The sequence below is a fragment of the Eurytemora carolleeae genome, unplaced genomic scaffold (genome assembly GCF_000591075.1).
Source record: "Eurytemora carolleeae unplaced genomic scaffold, Eaff_2.0 scaffold538, whole genome shotgun sequence".
Lineage (NCBI taxonomy): Eukaryota > Metazoa > Arthropoda > Copepoda > Calanoida > Temoridae > Eurytemora > Eurytemora carolleeae.
The window spans coordinates 188,989-206,301 of NW_019396474.1; the positions used below are offsets into that span (position 1 = coordinate 188,989).

A 17,313-nucleotide genomic window follows, 5' to 3' on the forward strand; every position below is an offset into this window, starting at 1 on the left:
GCCAAACTGGCATATTTCTGTGTTTGTTTAGTCAGTTTTCTTGTATATAGCCAAACTGGCATATTTCTGTGTTTGTTTAGTCAGTTTTCTTGTATATAGCCAAACTGGCATATTTCTGTGCTTGTTTAGTCAGTTTTCTTGTATATAGCCAAACTGGCATATTTCTGTGCTTGTTTAGTCAGTTTTCTTGTATGATGAGACTTCAAAGACACTGTACAGATTTGGTTAGTAGGTTTTCTTGTATATGGCCAAATTGGCATATTTCTGTGCTTGATCATTTAGTAAACCATCAAAATACTCAACTAGATGTAGAAACCAAAAATAATGATTCAAATCTTCATATTTTTAAAGTTTTAAGTCTTTATTACAGGCTCATCTTTTGTGTATAACCCTGTATAACATAAATGATTACAATTAAGTAGCTGGATTGCCTGTACTGCTTGGTATTATCAACACTGGAATATGCAGTTCTCTCCTGTACAACTTGTACATTAGATCAAGGAAGGGTTTATAACCATCATTATTTTTTATTCACAGAACATTTTTATTTTGCTATAGTAGTAGGCGATTATATTAATACAATGCAGACAACTTTTTTATTTCAGTTTTGAATGATTGTAAATCGGCTTTTTATAATTAACGGTTTACAAGTAATCAAAGAGAAGCTTTTTTTTATTGACGGCTTCTCTTAACTTCTATGTTTATGTGTATTGTGTATCCAGCTTGATATAAATCAAAATTGAAAGTAGTCATTGTATTAATATACTCACATATAGGCTACCACTCTATGATTTTGACATTTTTATGATTTAATCAAAATTACATTTTTATTTATCCCATTAAAAAATATACTCAAGTACTTATAAATATGTGTAATAATGTAGGGGGGAGGGGGGGAGGTCCAAAAATCGTTCTCTAAGACGGACCCTTCCCCTTAATATTCAAACATGCTTAAAAAGTAATAATTTTACTAGTTTTGATTATTGAACCCTCTGGGTTAATTAGTTGTTGGACAGTGCTAAACCTTGGTCTTGTAATCCTTCTCATCGACTACATTCTAGTTCAGGTTTATTTTTCATCAACTACAATCTAGTTCAGGTTTATTTTTCATCGACCTCATTCTAGTCCAGGTTTCTTTTTTATCAACTACAATCTAGTTCAGGTCTTTTTTATCGACTACATTCTAGTTTTGGTTTATTTTTCATCGACTACATTCTAGTTTAGGTTTATTTTTCATCGACTACATTCTAGTTCAGGTTTATTTTTCATCGACTATATTCTAGTTCAGGTTTATTTTTCATCGACTATATTCTAGTTCAGGTTTATTTTTCATCGACTATATTCTAGTTCAAGTTTATTTTTCATCGACTACATTCTAGTTCAGGTTTATTTTTCATCGAGTACATTCTATAGTTCAGATTTATTTTTTATCGACTACATTCTAGTTCAGATTTATTTTTTATCGACTACATTCGAGTTAAACTTTATTTTTCATCGACTACATTCTAGTTCAGGTTTATTTTTCATCAACTTCATTCCAGTCCAGGTTTATTTTTCATCGACTATACTTTAGTCTAGGTGTAATAAATATCGTATAACCATATATCCGTAAACTTGAACTACGTTGTACATTATTATTATCTGAACTGCCCTGTAAATAACTACATAGCATGATCGATTTAACTTAACTACGCTGTATACAAATACGTAAAACCTGTGACTTAATCACTTTTGGATATAACAATGTAGAACTTGTATTTACGTTGATTAACTTGTTTCGTATAACCAAAAAACATTTAGTTACGATAATTATCCGCTTTGATTACAGTGTGAGCGTAATTGTTTCTTGGTTTGCGAACGATAGGATTGATATGAGTCGGAAAGCATGGTTTTAGGAGTAGGACATTTACTACATAGGTTTATTCTTGAACCTGAAAGATTGAATTATTTATTAAGTTTTTACCGCCTTTTTCAGATCTATGATTCCGCGAAATTTTTGAAAAAAATTCACGCATTTTCATCTAAAAAGACGATAAAATTTATTTCGGGAAATAAAAAATTTGGTTTAAAGGGAGTGTTCGCGAAAAATGAAAGAGTGTATAGGCTGATATCGAATTGAATTCGATATCAGCCTATACTAATGTTACTTTATGTTACTTTATGTTTATGTTCAGGAACCCTTAGTGAAGTAAAATTACATGAATTGAATCTTTACAATTTTAAGTATTAAATCAATATGTTGACATTTTTATGTTAATTCAAGCACAAGTTTATTTAAAACTAAAATTTTGATGCACTTTAAAGATGTAGATATTTGCATATGCATTTTTGATACATTCTTTAATAAACAATACTTGATTTTTACACTTCCAAAATGTGAATTTGCAGTCTTTTCTGTTTTGTCATTTACATTTTCACTTTTTATTTAGATTTCGATATAAAATGCATTTGATCAAAAAAGGGAACTTTTTTATTGGATCTTTTATAACATTTTTTAATTCAGAACTTGGCCTTTTACCAGCTGTTCCGAATTCTTATTTCGGAAACTGATGATTTCAGGAACTGTACAAACTTCTTCAGGTCAACTATTAATACAAATTTAAGCTACTGAAGTTGACCCACTTTCAGCCCGAAGCCCGTGATTTAAAAGCTTTGCATCGAGTCTTAAGTCCTTAAACCCTGGTTTGAGGCTCAATCTTATACCTTACACTGACGACAGCTAGTGACAGCTGCAAGATCTTCGGCTCGACTTACGGAATTCGGCCGGTTCAGAATAAAATTTTAAAATTTTTGAAAAATATTAAAGGGAGTGTTCGCGAAAAATGAAATGGGGTATAGGCTTAATGCGATAAAAAGCGCTTTTGATCGCTACTAATCTTACTTCTATCTGTTGCGTCTATAGGGAGAAAATTGTTAAAAACGACTAATACCGAAGAACGTAGTGTCCATACAAATTCAGAAATATCTGTTGCGTCTATAAGGAGAAAATTGTTAAAAACGACTAATACTGAAGAACGATAGTGTCCATACAAATTCAGAAAGATGCAACATTCAACTCGGATCGTAAACAAATCAATTTAATTCCAAGCAAATCATTCAGATATTACAAAGAATAGTCATCGATTATTTTTCGACGCATTCGTAAATAGTTGATATTTCATTATATTTTGTATTTTTCATGAGTTGAGAGTTACTTTTGAAAACATTTATTCCTGTTTCAAGGATTTTTGATAATGAAGACGACATTTTCATATTTTCCAGAAATGTTCGAAAATCCAGCGCCAGCGAAAATTATTTTTTTTTAATCCAAAATGTTATGAAATATTAAGTAATACGAATGCGTCGAAAAATAGCCGATGACTACTGTTTGTAATATCGGAATGATTTGTTTGGAATTAAATTTATTTGTTTACGATCCGAGTTGAATGTTGCATCTTTCCGAATTTGTATGGACGCTGCGTTCTTCGGTGTATGTCGTTTTTAACAATTTTCTCCTTATTGGCGCAACAGATAGAAGTAATATTAGTAGCGATCAAAAGCGCCTTTTTATCGCATTAAGCCTTTACCCCCCTTTCATTTTTCGCGAACACTCCCTTTAAGGCTAGTAGATTTTGGAGAATTACTAAAAATCTCCTTAATATTTAACAAATTACCAAAAAGAAAAGGCTTCCGAAGACTATGCCAAAAAAAAATTTTAAAAGGCAAAAACAGGTTTGAGATTTCATAATGTTTTTTGTTTCAGTCTTGAAAACACTTACGGAAGTTTCCTGGTTGTCCCTATCTACTTCAGTTTGTTCATCCGGCTCTTTTTTCTGAAGTATCCGGAACAGCTAATTGTTGAAGGTTATTTTTTTTTGAAGTAACTGCAGCTAAATCACAATCAGTGCTATATACAATATACATTCTTCCCGCATAATTTTTGTTTCTGAAAGATGTGGGTTGCCAGAGTATTTAATCGCTGTTTAAGATTACCACTCTTATTTTTCAACTTTCCATTAGTATAATAGAAATTATAAAACCTTACTGCCTTCAATACAAATTCACAATATAAACTATTGAATTTTGCAAGATGATTGGTACTATCCCAAAGACATTTTATCAAGCGACAACTTACCAAGGTTATTTTCTCAAGATGTTAGGTACTTTCCCAAAGGATTTTTCCCAAGTTGCAACTTCTCAAGGGTATATTTCCAATTGGCAACTTGTCAAATGTGCAATTTCCCAAGCGGCAACTTCCCAAGTATACCCTAGCCGCAGCGCTCGGCCCCCCATTGCGGCGCCTCAGAGGGCCTAACCTAACCTTTGGGAAGTTGCAGCTTGTGAAAATGCACACTTGGGAAGTTGCCACTTGGGAAATTGTCACTTGGGAAGTCGCCCGTAGGAAAATGCCTTTGGGAAAGTACCTAACACCTTTTCCCAAGTGGCAACTTACCGAATACGCGATTTCCCAAGCTGCAACTTCCCAAGTCTGTTCTAGCCGCAGCTCTCAGCCCCCTAACCCAACCTAACCGCAGCGCTCGGCCGCCAATGCAGCCTGCGGTGCATCAGAATGCCTAACCTTACCATTGGGAAGTTGCCGCTTCGGAAATTGCACATTTTGGAAGTTGCTACAAGGAAAATTGTCACTTGGGAAGATACTTAACACCTTATTAAATGTTATTAGTAGTATTTCATGGAACAAATTTTCTAAAAAACCTTTTTATATTTAATTGTTTTACATTAAATTCATTTAGGAACAGACTTGCTTAAGTTCTGTTATGTTGTCTTCAGCTTCATATTCTGTTTCTGGCTCTCCTCGATGTGGTTTGTTGATGCAGAGTACCCCCAGGGATTCTTTGTCAACCTTCTCTGCACAAAGTTAGTTGGCTCTAGAATTTGAAGAAAAAACAACTTAGAGAGAAGTAGATAGTCAAATGTATGCACATTACTGGTACAACTTTGTGACCTTGTAGCTCATCTATATGCAGAAAAACAAACTAGGCATTCAAAACAATTTTGGTTGTTTTCATACAAAGGATTTAGTTTTGACAGTTAACATGGAATATTTCAATCTAATAAGAAATTTACTTTAATTTGATGTAATATTTCTAAAAAAAAACTATTTAAGGAAAATGGAAAACTACGAGAATCCAGCATTCACCAGGGTAATTTATAATTAAAATTAGCTTGTTTTCTTCGTCCGTTAAAACTACAGGGTGTCCCTGTAGCAAGACGATTTGAAAGTCGTCTTTGAACTTTGAATTTATTTGTGACAATCAGTTGTCAACCTACTTTCACATGTTTTATTCTTGTAACAAACATGTTCTGTCAATATTACCGGAGATACATATTAAGAATTTCGTTCAGATTTCAATTTTATTAAAACCAAATTGTCGAAATCTGAATGAAATTCTTCATACAGGGTGTCCCACGAAACATGAAAGTTGGTAAATAGTTTTGAATGTCGTCTTCCATACACTGTTTTAGATATTAAAGGCGTTTGTAGTTTGTTTCGTTTAAAAAATCTTTTCCTCAAATATATTTTACATTGAATTTAATTTTACTATAGTATGACCCCTATATAATATTTTATGATTGTCTTTGGTACTAAGCAACTTAACAAATTATGTCAGACGACAAACTATTAACGGAATGTCATGTTTCGTAGGAAACCTGTATCTTCGCTAATATTGAAAACACGAAAAGGCAGACCACATGTTGGAATGTCAAGACTAGGGGTATTTTGTTATTATTGTCTCTAGAATTCTACTTTTAGGTTTACGACAAAATACGCAAATTAATTCAAAGATCAATGGCGACCATCAATTCGTTTTGCTACTGACATGTTTCGTGGGACACCCCATGCATCCAAATATCTTTAACTTTTTATCTTTAAGAAGTTGAAATTAACACTCGAGACAAATTCTAATTTTTTTCATCCGAAAATCTTTGAACCCTGGTGTAAACCTAATATTTCCAACAAAGGCTATTACAGAATTCATAGTTTGAAATATCTTTAAAATCTAAATATTTTTATTTTGTAAGGTTTATGGTTGTCAGTTGTGACATATACTGAAAGGTTTGCCATTGATTGTATGAATGTATTACAAAATATCAGCAAAATATCAAGTTGCAAAAATATCTTTCACGTCTCACGACGATCCTTAGTAGTCAAAATTCATTTATTGATTTATCGTCTCTATTTAGATAGTATTATATATATATGTTAGCTATAGCTGGCCAAACGACTAGACCGAGTTTGCTTATTTTTTAGGGAACCCATGGGTACCCTAGAGGTAACAAAGGCTACAAAATTTACATCAAAAATCTAAATTTGTTTTCTTTTAATAATAATATTTTTTTTCAAAGTTCATTTTTTTAATTTCCCGTGCAACGCATAGATTTATTCACACACAAAGCTATAAATACATATATAAATGGCGTAGTTTAAATTTGTTTAAATAATTTTTTGAATATTATAGCTTTACAAAAGAAAAATATTCAAAATTATGCACAAATAGGCGACATTGATCATTACTCATTACAAAACATATTTATTATTTCAGTTATTACGTAATCATCGAATCCTTCAACATATAAATTATACGTTCTTGTATTTAAAAGTTCTTATAAAACTGGAACTTTCCATGCATGGTCCAATGGGACATCAAAATATTTCATTTGTTTCTTAACTAACATTTTACCAAAATCAGAAAGATTTACAGAGCAATCATTTGCAATGGAAATAAATTTTCTGCCAAGAACTGTGTTAAGGTCATTTTTGCATAAATTAGAAAGAAATCTAATGCAAAGCTTAGAACTTGCTTCAATAGTCTCATAGAAAGACACACATCTACTAGCTAACACAGTTTTTACATGTAAACATTGTGAAATACTTTCAATCAAGTACCTATGTGTATCTCTAGGTACATTAAACAGAATTCTATTGGCAGTATTCCATGCTGTATACAATTTTGAAACACATTGGGAACCCATATACTAGATCCATAAAAACTACAACAATAAATACTATACAGTTTCAAACTTTATCCCACATATACACTGTCAATCAATGATATATCATATATCTATGCTCTCAACAATTTGTTTTATCCCCTCCCTGGATATTATATTTATATATGTTTAGGGTCGACAAGGAACTGTTGCATTTCTGTCTCTACTCCTCACTGGCGTTATCATCACACATTATAGGGTTACCAAGGTTGCCAACAGGTGTTTCAAGATCAATTTTATTAAATCCTTACTTAGATAGATAGCACAAAAAGAATTTATGAAACAATAGCCACAGGGGGGCTATGGTTTTAACCTACCCCCCCCCCACCCCCACCCCACGCCATCTACTAAATAAGTTTTTTAAAATTGATTCAGGGTTCTAATGCATGGCAATTTTACCTGAAAGTAATTGCGAGCACAAATGAATTTAATTCCGTGCAATTCCATGATAATTGTAATCAAGAAACAAAATCAAATCTTTTTCTATTTAGTCAAACTTCCTTGCCTTTGTTAAGTTACTTAACGTTCCTTGGGACAATTAATTGCGCTATGGATGTTTTTTAGGCAAAATAAACTCTTGGGAACCCTTGGAAAAGTAAAATAATTTTGTCCTAGCCGCTGTGCTCGCCCCCTTTCCAGTCCTAGCCACAGCGCTCGGTCCCCTTAGCCTATCCTAGCCGCAGCGCTTGGTCCAGAAATCTATCCTTATCTTTCCTTGAAATGATGCAAGATAATTATTGTTAGTTTTGTAATTTGTTAGAAAATACTGATAGTGTTTGTCATGTACGAGATTGATAGGAGAGGTTGAGGAGGGGGGGGGGGGGGGCAAAAGCGCTCTCTAGGTCAGACCCGAAACTTTAACATAACAAAAAGCTATTCATTTATAACTAAGCCCAATCTTTCAACATATTGAAGTGATCAGTGTTTCATTTGAAATTTATTAAAAACTTACTTGAAGATTTCACAAGGATACCAAATAAATCTCTATTATAAAAAAGAGATGATTCTTTCAATTTTGTTCATTGCCTCTTCTGCATTAATCCGCATGTATCAACTGAAAATTTCCAATTTTTAGACAAATAAAAAAAAGTGAAAAAAAGTAACCGCCTATGGAGGGCCACTTGAAATTATTTCAATCTTCCATTTAATAATCATATTTTGGACCACATTTCATTGTAAAGTGAATTTCTGTGAAACTAATTCTGATGTCCTGATTTTAGCGCAAATTTTGCGCAATGCACCGGTTTAGGTGAAAGAAATTATTGTGAACAATAATATTTTTTGGAAAAATAATCAAATGTATTTGAACAAATTATATTTAACGTTTTTCTGTTTTTCTTTATTTACCAAAAAGAATTACAAGGGTATTTGGCTGGAACTAATACCATGATTTATTAAAAAAAAGTCTAAAAATATTAAATTAAGAAAAAAGTACTAGTTTGTTCGTCAATGATGACAATTTTGTTAGACATTTTCCTAACACTAAAATAAAACAAGTTTAAACTAAATTTTATTCAATTATAATCATGCTTCACTTTTTAAATTTTATGTGTAATAATGTAGGGCTATGAGAGGAAGCATAAAAAAAGTGGGAATTCGCTACAAAAGAAATATTCTGAGCTATAGGTAAAGACTTGAAAAAAAATATGAACCCATAAAAAAAATCTCTCTTTGCCCTGACCTGCCCTGCCCTGACCTGCTAACATTTAAGTCTGGTTTTTGGCTTTAATTCGAAAACTAGTTTTTTCTTAAAAGATTTAACAAGTCAAATCAATGCCCAATTTACAACGGTACCCTAGAAAACCTTAATCTGAGGTAGAAATGAGGTAGAAATAAGGAAGAAATGTGGAAGAAACTGTCGTTTTTTCGGCTCAAATTTTTTTTCTTTGAAAGATTCTCCATTGCTTCTTATAAGCAAGGAATGCTCAAGTCACTTCTGCAGAGAAAATGCAAATGAAAATAAACAGTCAGAAAAAAAACAAAAACATTGATATTTAATTCATACTTGATCAGAAAAAGCTTTCAAGGGTACCTTTGTAAATCGGGCATTGCCATCTTTGTATGGAGGATCACTTGAAATTACGCTTACAGTCCCTTTAATTGTTAAAGACTTATGTTTGTTTATTGTGCATTTTTCCAAGCTCGAAGAATAGATTAGTTTATTTTCAGGCAGAGTGTGGGATACGTCATCAATTTGTTTGCGCTGAGGTTGTTTTTTTTTACAGAATAATCAACTCATGGGATTCAAACATTGATGGGTATTTTCTAAAATGTGTTTTCCCAAATGACGTCACTGATAAAAAGGCAGTGATGCTTATGGAATATGGAGACGGTGCCGGTCTGATGTTGTACCCGTATACCGTCTCCCTAGTCCCTTTACATACATACTACCCCATCATCAGTGACGTCATATACGGATTTATTTTAACAGTCTATTGCTTTGGAGACGACATTTCCCCTAAATTGGAGCGCAACCTTAATAAACAACAAGGGGTCGGCTTCAAGATTTAAGATTGGGAGGGGGGGGGGGTAAATAATATATTATAGATACCTCCTTTGGCTAGATATATTTTACATTGTATCCCCTCCGGCAACATATCTCCTCCGGTAACATTTCCCCTCCAGTGACATATCTCCTCTGGTAACATATCTCCTTCAACAACATATCTCCTTCGCCAACATATCTCCTATATTGCAGCAAGTTCTTTGGGTGCATCGCCATTCTTTCCAGCTTGACCAACCTGTAGGTGGTCATAGATGACCTGTTCCAGGTCAAAAGCCTTTGGAGTAATGACTTTGTAAGAATCCAGGGGAGGGAACACTCCTGGATTTTTTAATGGACTGCCAACCCCCCTGGCCCCCCAACCCCCATGAAACCGCCTATACTAAACAACCTTTGTTTTCTCAGGGTTGTCCGGGAATGTGTACTGATGTACTTGTATCTGTACAAGGATAAGGTTGGAGAGTATGGTATGGAAATATTCCTTGTCCACTACTTTATCAAGGTTAGTACTCAGAAAATTGTTTAAACGGACTGTAAAAGTTGGCAATGCCCAAATTACAACAGTACCCTCTGAAAAAAAAATTTGGAATATACATTCTAATTCTGACTCAAAAAGTGTTTATTTCAGTGAGTTTTTCCTTTAATTCTAATAAACAAATAATACGCAAGTCACTTTTGCAGAGAAACCGCAATGAAAATAAACAGTTTAAAGGGAAACAAAAAGATTGTTATCTTATTTGAACAGACAAAGCTTTCAAGGATACCGTTGTTAATCAGGTATTGCCCTCTTCTTATTCCACAGCTTGAGACGGCAGAAGTTATTTTTTGAATATTGTAACCAAAATCTGACCTAGCATAGAAAACTGCATGACTAGGTCCCTAAACGGATTCTGCCCACACCTTGTGTAATATACCATTGTTGACTTTAAAAGTCACTATAATAAAATAAAGAGATCTAAAATGGATATTTCTAACATTTATTTTTAAAAAAACCGAGTGTTTTGAAATATTTGCATTTAAGGCAGAGTTAAAATTGGTTGATTTAGAAATTAACAAAGGAATTAATGCTGGATATTAGATGGCGCTTAATGGAAGTGTTGTAGAGCTTCATGTTGGTGGAGCAGATCCGGGAACTGGGACAACAGGGCTTATCAATGGATCGAAGGCAATGCAACTCGAGATAGCGGAAACTTCGGTCAGATCCGTTTTAGTTTCCTAAGTAAGCTTCTCAAGAAGTAAATAGGGAGATTAGAGGTATAAGCACGCCTGCTGTTAGTTCAAGATCTGCATCATCAGCCTGAAGGAGTCATGGGGGGTGATGTAGAGCTTCATGTTGGTGGGGCAGATCAACAGGTGCGTTGCGCTGAGTATCTGCATCATCATCATGAAGGAGCCAGGGTTGAGATGGAGTTGTGAATGTCTTGAGTGTTTATAGCTGACTGCCGGGGCTGGGATCTGTAGAAGGGGGGGGGGAGAAGAAGCGGGGGTTACATATGGGCTTCATGGCGGAAATGGATCTTGAGTATACATACATCTAGAGAAAAGGCTACGGCATTTGAGTCGGAAAAATCGTCTTCCTTATATTTTCGAATTTGTGTTAACATTACCCCCTACTGGGGTTAAATTAAAAGGGGATTTTAATTTAACAAAGATTAAAACAAATTCGAAACTTTAAAATCCAACCAACCAAGATATAACCCGGATAGATTTCAATATTTCAAAATGTTGACTTTAAAAGTCACTATAATAAAATAAAGAGATCTAAAATGGATATTTCTAACATTTATTTTAAAGAAAGTGTTTTGAAATATTTGCATTTAAGGCAGAGTTAAAAGAAGCGGGGGTTACATGTGGGCTTCATGGCGGAAATGGATCTTGAGTATACATACATCTAGAGAAAAGGCTACGGCATTTGAGTCGGAAAAATCGTCTTCCTTATATTTTCGAATTTGTGTTAACATTACCCCCTACTGGGGTTAAATTAAAAGGGGATTTTAATTTAACAAAGATTAAAACAAATTCGAAACTTTAAAATCCAACCAACCAAGATATAACCCGCCTAGATTTCAATATTTCAAAATGTTGACTTTAAAAGTCACTATAATAAAATAAAGAGATCTAAAATGGATATTTCTAACATTTATTATAAAAAAAACCGGGTGTTTTGAAATATTTGCATTTAAGGCAGAGTTAAAAGAAGCGGGGGTTACATGTGGGCTTCATGGCGGAAATGGATCTTGAGTATACATACATCTAGAGAAAAGGCTACGGCATTTGAGTCGGAAAAATCGTCTTCCTTATATTTTCGAATTTGTGTTAACAACCATGGAAAATAACCATAAAATAACCATATTTAATCCCTAAGGCCCTCGCGGGATTCCGCCTACTTCTCCCATCTGCATGATCCATTGTTGATTCTCTGCCAGCTGACCCGATCCTATACCAGCTAGCTCTGAGGACAAGAAACGGAGGGATCCAGGATCTAGGACAAAGAGACTGGCTGAAATACTAATCAATTGCGAACATGATGGCAAAGTGAGAAGTTTCAAGTTCTTCAATATCCACCATATCATTATTACCCACCATAGTATCTTAATCGTTGTGTTGTTTTAAGTGTAAATAATAATTATGCATTCAAATAGGTGTTATTATTTTAAGATCTAGAGAGTTCTTCTATTGCCTATTTCAATCATGTCTAGATTATGTTCTTTAACAATGTCTACACCATGGTAAAAGTATCAAGCTTAAATTTAGTACTTTCAAATAATGATAGTTGTATTCTAGAAATTTAGTTTGAATAAATTGTTGTCCATTATTTGAATTAAAGACATACAAAGCACCTAAAATTACACTAATATTGTATGTCAACTGTAGGAGTACTAATGTATATCTGTTTACTAGGAACTATGGTAAACTGGTTGGTTGGCACGAATTTATATATTAACTGTAGGAGTATTAATGTATATCTGNGCAGGATTGTACATCAACTGTAGAAGAGAATACCTGGATCTTTTCAGTCAGGAATGATGCAATACAAAAGACTCCTCTTGCAAAAGAAGGCATAAGCTCTTTCTTTTGGAGCTAACATGAAAGTCTGAAATGAAATTCCAGGTTTATTTTTTCAAATCTTTTAAGAAGGTTAAAATATTTGAAAAATTAACTGCTAGAATACTGAACAAAAAAAACAGTTTTTTCAAATTTTGTTTATGCCTTGATCGACAAAAATGCGCAATTTTATAGCTAAAAATGTCATCGAAATCGAAAGAAGGATTGATCACATTTCTGTATTCTAATTGAGTTTTTTAAAGAATTAAGAAGAATTGAACCAAACAAATTCAGCCCAAAATCTTAGCCATGTGGTCCCATGAAGTGATACAGATTATGCATTCTATTGAGAAAAAAACGCCCCTTTTTATTGTTCACAAGAGACCATTATTGCTATTGTACAGAGAAATATCGATCAGAAATTCGGAATCCTAGACCTTCTTTTCCTTGTACAATACTGCTTTCCAGATCCAAGTACAACAATGTACATAAAGTGAACTAGAGGAAGGTCTTGTACAGAGTCAACATGTTATGTTTAAGAAAGAAAAATACTTAACAATAAATTTTCATTTAAAATATGTATTTAGCGATTAGAAATAACTTATTTAGCACCTCTGCCCGTTGTGTACTTTTTCACGTTGTTATCGTATTAGAATTTAAAAATGAAATTTTTTAATTTTTTCAAGCCATCATTTTACTGATCAAAACAATTTAAATAATAAAAAAATTTGGACGCTTATTTTTTATTGGGGTTAGAAATATTTAGAGGCTAAACTAAGGTATATGTTTAAAAATATGTATAATTGTAAAAACGTAATTAACTGGGCGTCGATAGTAATTTGTTAGGTTGGCAGGTTGGTCAATTGGTTGGTTGGTTGGTTGGTCGCTAGGTTCTTTGATCAATAGGTTCGTTGGTCGGGCTCCTTAACTCGGACACAGTAGTCTCAATAATCAGAATAGATATATTTCAAACCTTTAATTAAATACAGGTATAGTAAAAAATAAGAGTGACAATGTATTTATTTAGTTAAATATTTAAAATACATCTTGCTAGTTTGCGTAGGGTTTGAGGGTTTGATGGAATAGTTTAAAACATTTAAAAATACTTCCAGATTGAGGGTGTACAGCTTGACAAAAGCTTTTAGTTCATGAATGATCTTTCCCTGAATGAATTTTTGGAATGTGGAGGTTCAATATGGAGGGGTTGGCAGGGGGTTGAGGGAAGACGACAGCGAGCGAAGAGGTTGGGGTGGTATTGCCGTTGTTCAGATTGCTAAAGTGGTTGGTTGGCATACTACAGATTATACAACCCTGTAGAAGTAGAATTCTAGAACATCACCAACATTTTTTGATAAATCTACACTTATTTCTTACCATAAATAAAAATTCATTAATTTGTGAGAAAAAATTTAAAACCCTGTATTGCGATAATGATCTATTAAACAACGATTTTTAAAACTTCTCAGCTCAATATCTATGGTCACTTTCATATTTTTAATTCAAAATTTCAGAACTGGCATTAAATCACATGCTTACAATTTAATTTTGAAATTCCAATAGCATCAACGATTTGTTTAATATTATCATTACTTTCAGTTCTTTATTTGATGGGTGTAACATATAATATGATAATTGTGTATCGTAAAACTTTCCATGAAAAATATTATTAATAATACCAAACTTCTCATATTTATTACCAATTTTCTCTCAATATCTCTAGACGTATTGTAATGTTAATATGAAATAAATTAAAATTGGTTAAAACCTCTAATTTTCACATGAATAGAATTAGTTCAAATAGAGCTCCTTAGGTGCAAGCTCTCACACAGTGGTAGGCGATTATATCAATGCCATAAAGACGACTTTCGATTTCAACAGCATTGATACACTTAAACATGGAATTCAAAAGAAGCTGTCAATTTAAAAAGCTTCTCTTTGATTCCATGTAAACTTGTAATCCGAGAAAGACTTGCTAACAATCAAAACTTAAATAAAATAATCGTCTTCATTGTATTGATACAATCGTCTATCACTGAATGAAAATTTTGTTAGTCACTCTTTCAAAGCTATAGCTAAAATGCAATTTCTAGGACTACAACAAAGTTACAGCTGACTTTGTGATGTAAAATCAAAATCCAAGGCGTTTCAAAGCCTTTTTTAATTCACTTTTACTCTATGTTATGTGGTGATTGGTGAAGTTAGAAACCTTTTACTAATAAATTATATAATTTTTTTTCTCTTTTGAATTTTTATTTATTATTGTTTTCCGATACATTTCAGTTTTGTTTAAGGTTTATACACAGGAAAGGAAATAAGACTTTGCCACAAACTCTGATATTGTAATCCCTGTATCTTTGAAACCCAAAGTCGTAGACCTGAGATATTTCAAACTATGAATTTTGTAAAATCAAATAATCTAAGTTTAAAATATAAAAGGTTTGCACCTACAGGTTACAAAGATATAGGGATTCGAACCATTTAAGTATGTGGCAATAATTCAATTCCTTTTCTAAGGGGGGGAGGGGGGATTTTTTATTTTTCCTGGAAACCATTTCACTCTGGTTTGATTGAACCAAAATATTTTCCTTAAAGGGCCTGCAAGTGAAGTATTAATTGACCCTCCATGATAAGTCCGATTCACAACAATAAACTTTACCATTTTGTCAGATCTTAAGTATGAATTATGAATTTTTAATGATATCAATGTTTATATTTTGAAAAAATGATTATTTTCAATTGTTGTTTTTCAACAAAAATTACTTGCGAATTGCTACTGCAGGAAAACATATCAGAATTATCAGAATTGACCCCTTTTTTAAACAAGAAAAACGACAATATCTTCCACATTATTGATCAGATAAAGGCTTCAAGGGTACCGGTGTAAATCGGACGTTGCCATCTTCGCATAGAGGGTCACTTGAAATTACGCTTTATAGTGCTTTTCATAAAAAACACATCTATTTATTTTTCACATTTTTCCCTTACTAAAAGATTTGTTTGATCTCTTATATTTTTAATCCAAGATTTGCAGGATAAACTTTTTTTCTTGCTTCATCAAATGTTTAACGATCAACAAAAGATTGTATATATGTTCTATGTGTATTGTAAGTATATATTGTACTAATTAGTCTTAATAAATTTCAATAAACAATAATATATTGGAAACCAAATATCAACTTGAATTTGCGCGTATTTGTCTACTAAATTAAATATATAAATATTTTATCTATAAACAATACGTATTACATTTTGAGAATAGGTGGAGAGGAAATTACGCATTTACTCCTGTGTGTAATAAAAGGCCCTTTTCTAGTTAAAAAAACATATTTAGCTTTTCCAGTCACAATTTTTTCATCGTTCTCAAATAAATACAAATGTGCGCGGACTTTTCTGTTTGAATTTGTTGATTTTTTTAAATGTCGACAAATTTTTTTATCGAAGTTTGGCAACGGAATCGAGTCTTTGTCACAATCACTGATTTTCTAATCCCTATATCTTTGCAACCCAATTTCATAAGCCTTAGATATTTCAAATTATGAATTTGTCTGAGATATTTTAAACTAGATCAGATAATTTACTGTTTGAAACATCAAAGGTCTACACCATCAGGTTGCAAAGATATGGGGAATTAGATAACTAGAGTTTGTGGCAAAGACTTAATTCCTTGGACCATCCATAAAGCAGAAGTTTCAGGGTTCTCCCTGGTACCTTAGGTAACAGATTTATGAAGAGAACGAAATATTTGGTGTACTTTCTAAACAGATAATTGAGTATCTAAGTTTTGCCCCTGTATTACTATATAAATTCTCATCTAATAATTCCGTATTCCCATTTTTTAACAATTGCTCTTAAAAACGCCATTTAGACATAAAGTGTTATTCTTCAAAGCTCTAAAAATGGTAGGATATTACGGGAAGTAAGCATTGAAAATATTATCTTGAGCATAAAACGATCAAAAAAGATAAAAATTATGCTTTTTCTGGTACGTTTTGCCAATTATTGAGTGAAATGTAGAAGCTAAACGTCAATACTGCAAGAGTGTAAAACAGCCTTACTGCAGATTCCGACCCTATATCTTCAGTTTAGACCTTTAAGTAGTGTTTTTATGCGCACTTGACAAAAACAGGATTACAGAATTATTACGTGAGTATTTGTGTAAGAATGCAGGGTCAAAACCATGATACTAATTATCTTTTAAGGCTTTACACCAAATAACTCGTTTTGTATATAGTATATATGTATAGTTAAATTCATCTTTAAAACCTACATTTGACTAGTTTTTGAATATGTCCGATTTTAACTCATGAACCAATCGACAGATTTGCCTCAAATAGTTTTAGCTTGGTTTAAAACTAAGTTAAATAGGCTGACTTTTAAATAGAAAAACTTTAAATTGCATAATTTAATACGCTCGTTTCCCAACCATTTTTTCATAAAAATATAAGAAAAACTAATTTAAAAAAAATGGTTCGCTCCTTCAGTTTTATTGTTTTGAAGAACTAAACTGTGGTTGTAAAAAAAGGTGGATTTATGATTACTTGTTTCTATATTTTAGGCTTATCCTCTCATTTCTACTTCGCTTATAGCAGTACTTAAAATACTAGGCTTTTAGGGCGCTTCGTGCCCATCTTCTATTTAAATTGTGAAAATGTTCTTTTTGTTTACATTTTAAAACAAAGAAGAAAAAAATTTTGCAAGGATTTAAAAAAAAATCGCGGATTTTCAAGAATTTAAATTTTTTACAAAATTAAAAACCTTTAAAATACATTTTT

General features: G+C 32.7%; 1 protein-coding gene and 1 long non-coding RNA gene across 5 annotated transcripts in view; one reads left to right on the plus strand and one right to left on the minus strand.

The window, feature by feature from the left end:
- The window catches only part of LOC111703949 (uncharacterized), a 14,244-nt gene extending 2,297 nt beyond the window's left edge, over positions 1-11,947 (plus strand). Inside the window, exons 2-12 of one of the 4 annotated variants that reach the window (XM_023476045.1) lie at positions 420-501; positions 1,006-1,066; positions 2,504-2,580; positions 3,743-3,843; positions 4,734-4,857; positions 5,108-5,144; positions 7,127-7,212; positions 8,557-8,619; positions 9,163-9,201; positions 9,902-9,998; positions 11,862-11,947. In XM_023476045.1, coding sequence (XP_023331813.1) covers positions 420-501; positions 1,006-1,066; positions 2,504-2,580; positions 3,743-3,843; positions 4,734-4,857; positions 5,108-5,144; positions 7,127-7,212; positions 8,557-8,619; positions 9,163-9,201; positions 9,902-9,998; positions 11,862-11,900 — 806 coding nt within the window. In that variant the 3' untranslated portion in view covers positions 11,901-11,947. Of the gene's footprint in view, positions 1-419; positions 502-1,005; positions 1,067-2,503; positions 2,581-3,742; positions 3,844-4,733; positions 4,858-5,107; positions 5,145-7,126; positions 7,213-8,556; positions 8,620-9,162; positions 9,452-9,901; positions 9,999-11,861 lie in introns of those variants that run through there. The other 3 variants (XM_023476046.1, XM_023476047.1, XM_023476048.1) reach the window with 3 other exon arrangements.
- Positions 11,770-12,586, minus strand: LOC111703950 (uncharacterized). Its single transcript, XR_002765718.1, has 2 exons — positions 12,500-12,586; positions 11,770-11,978 (listed from the first exon to the last, which is right to left on the minus strand). It is a non-coding gene; the product is annotated as an uncharacterized LOC111703950 (long non-coding RNA).
- Between the last annotated feature and the right edge of the window lie 4,727 nt (positions 12,587-17,313).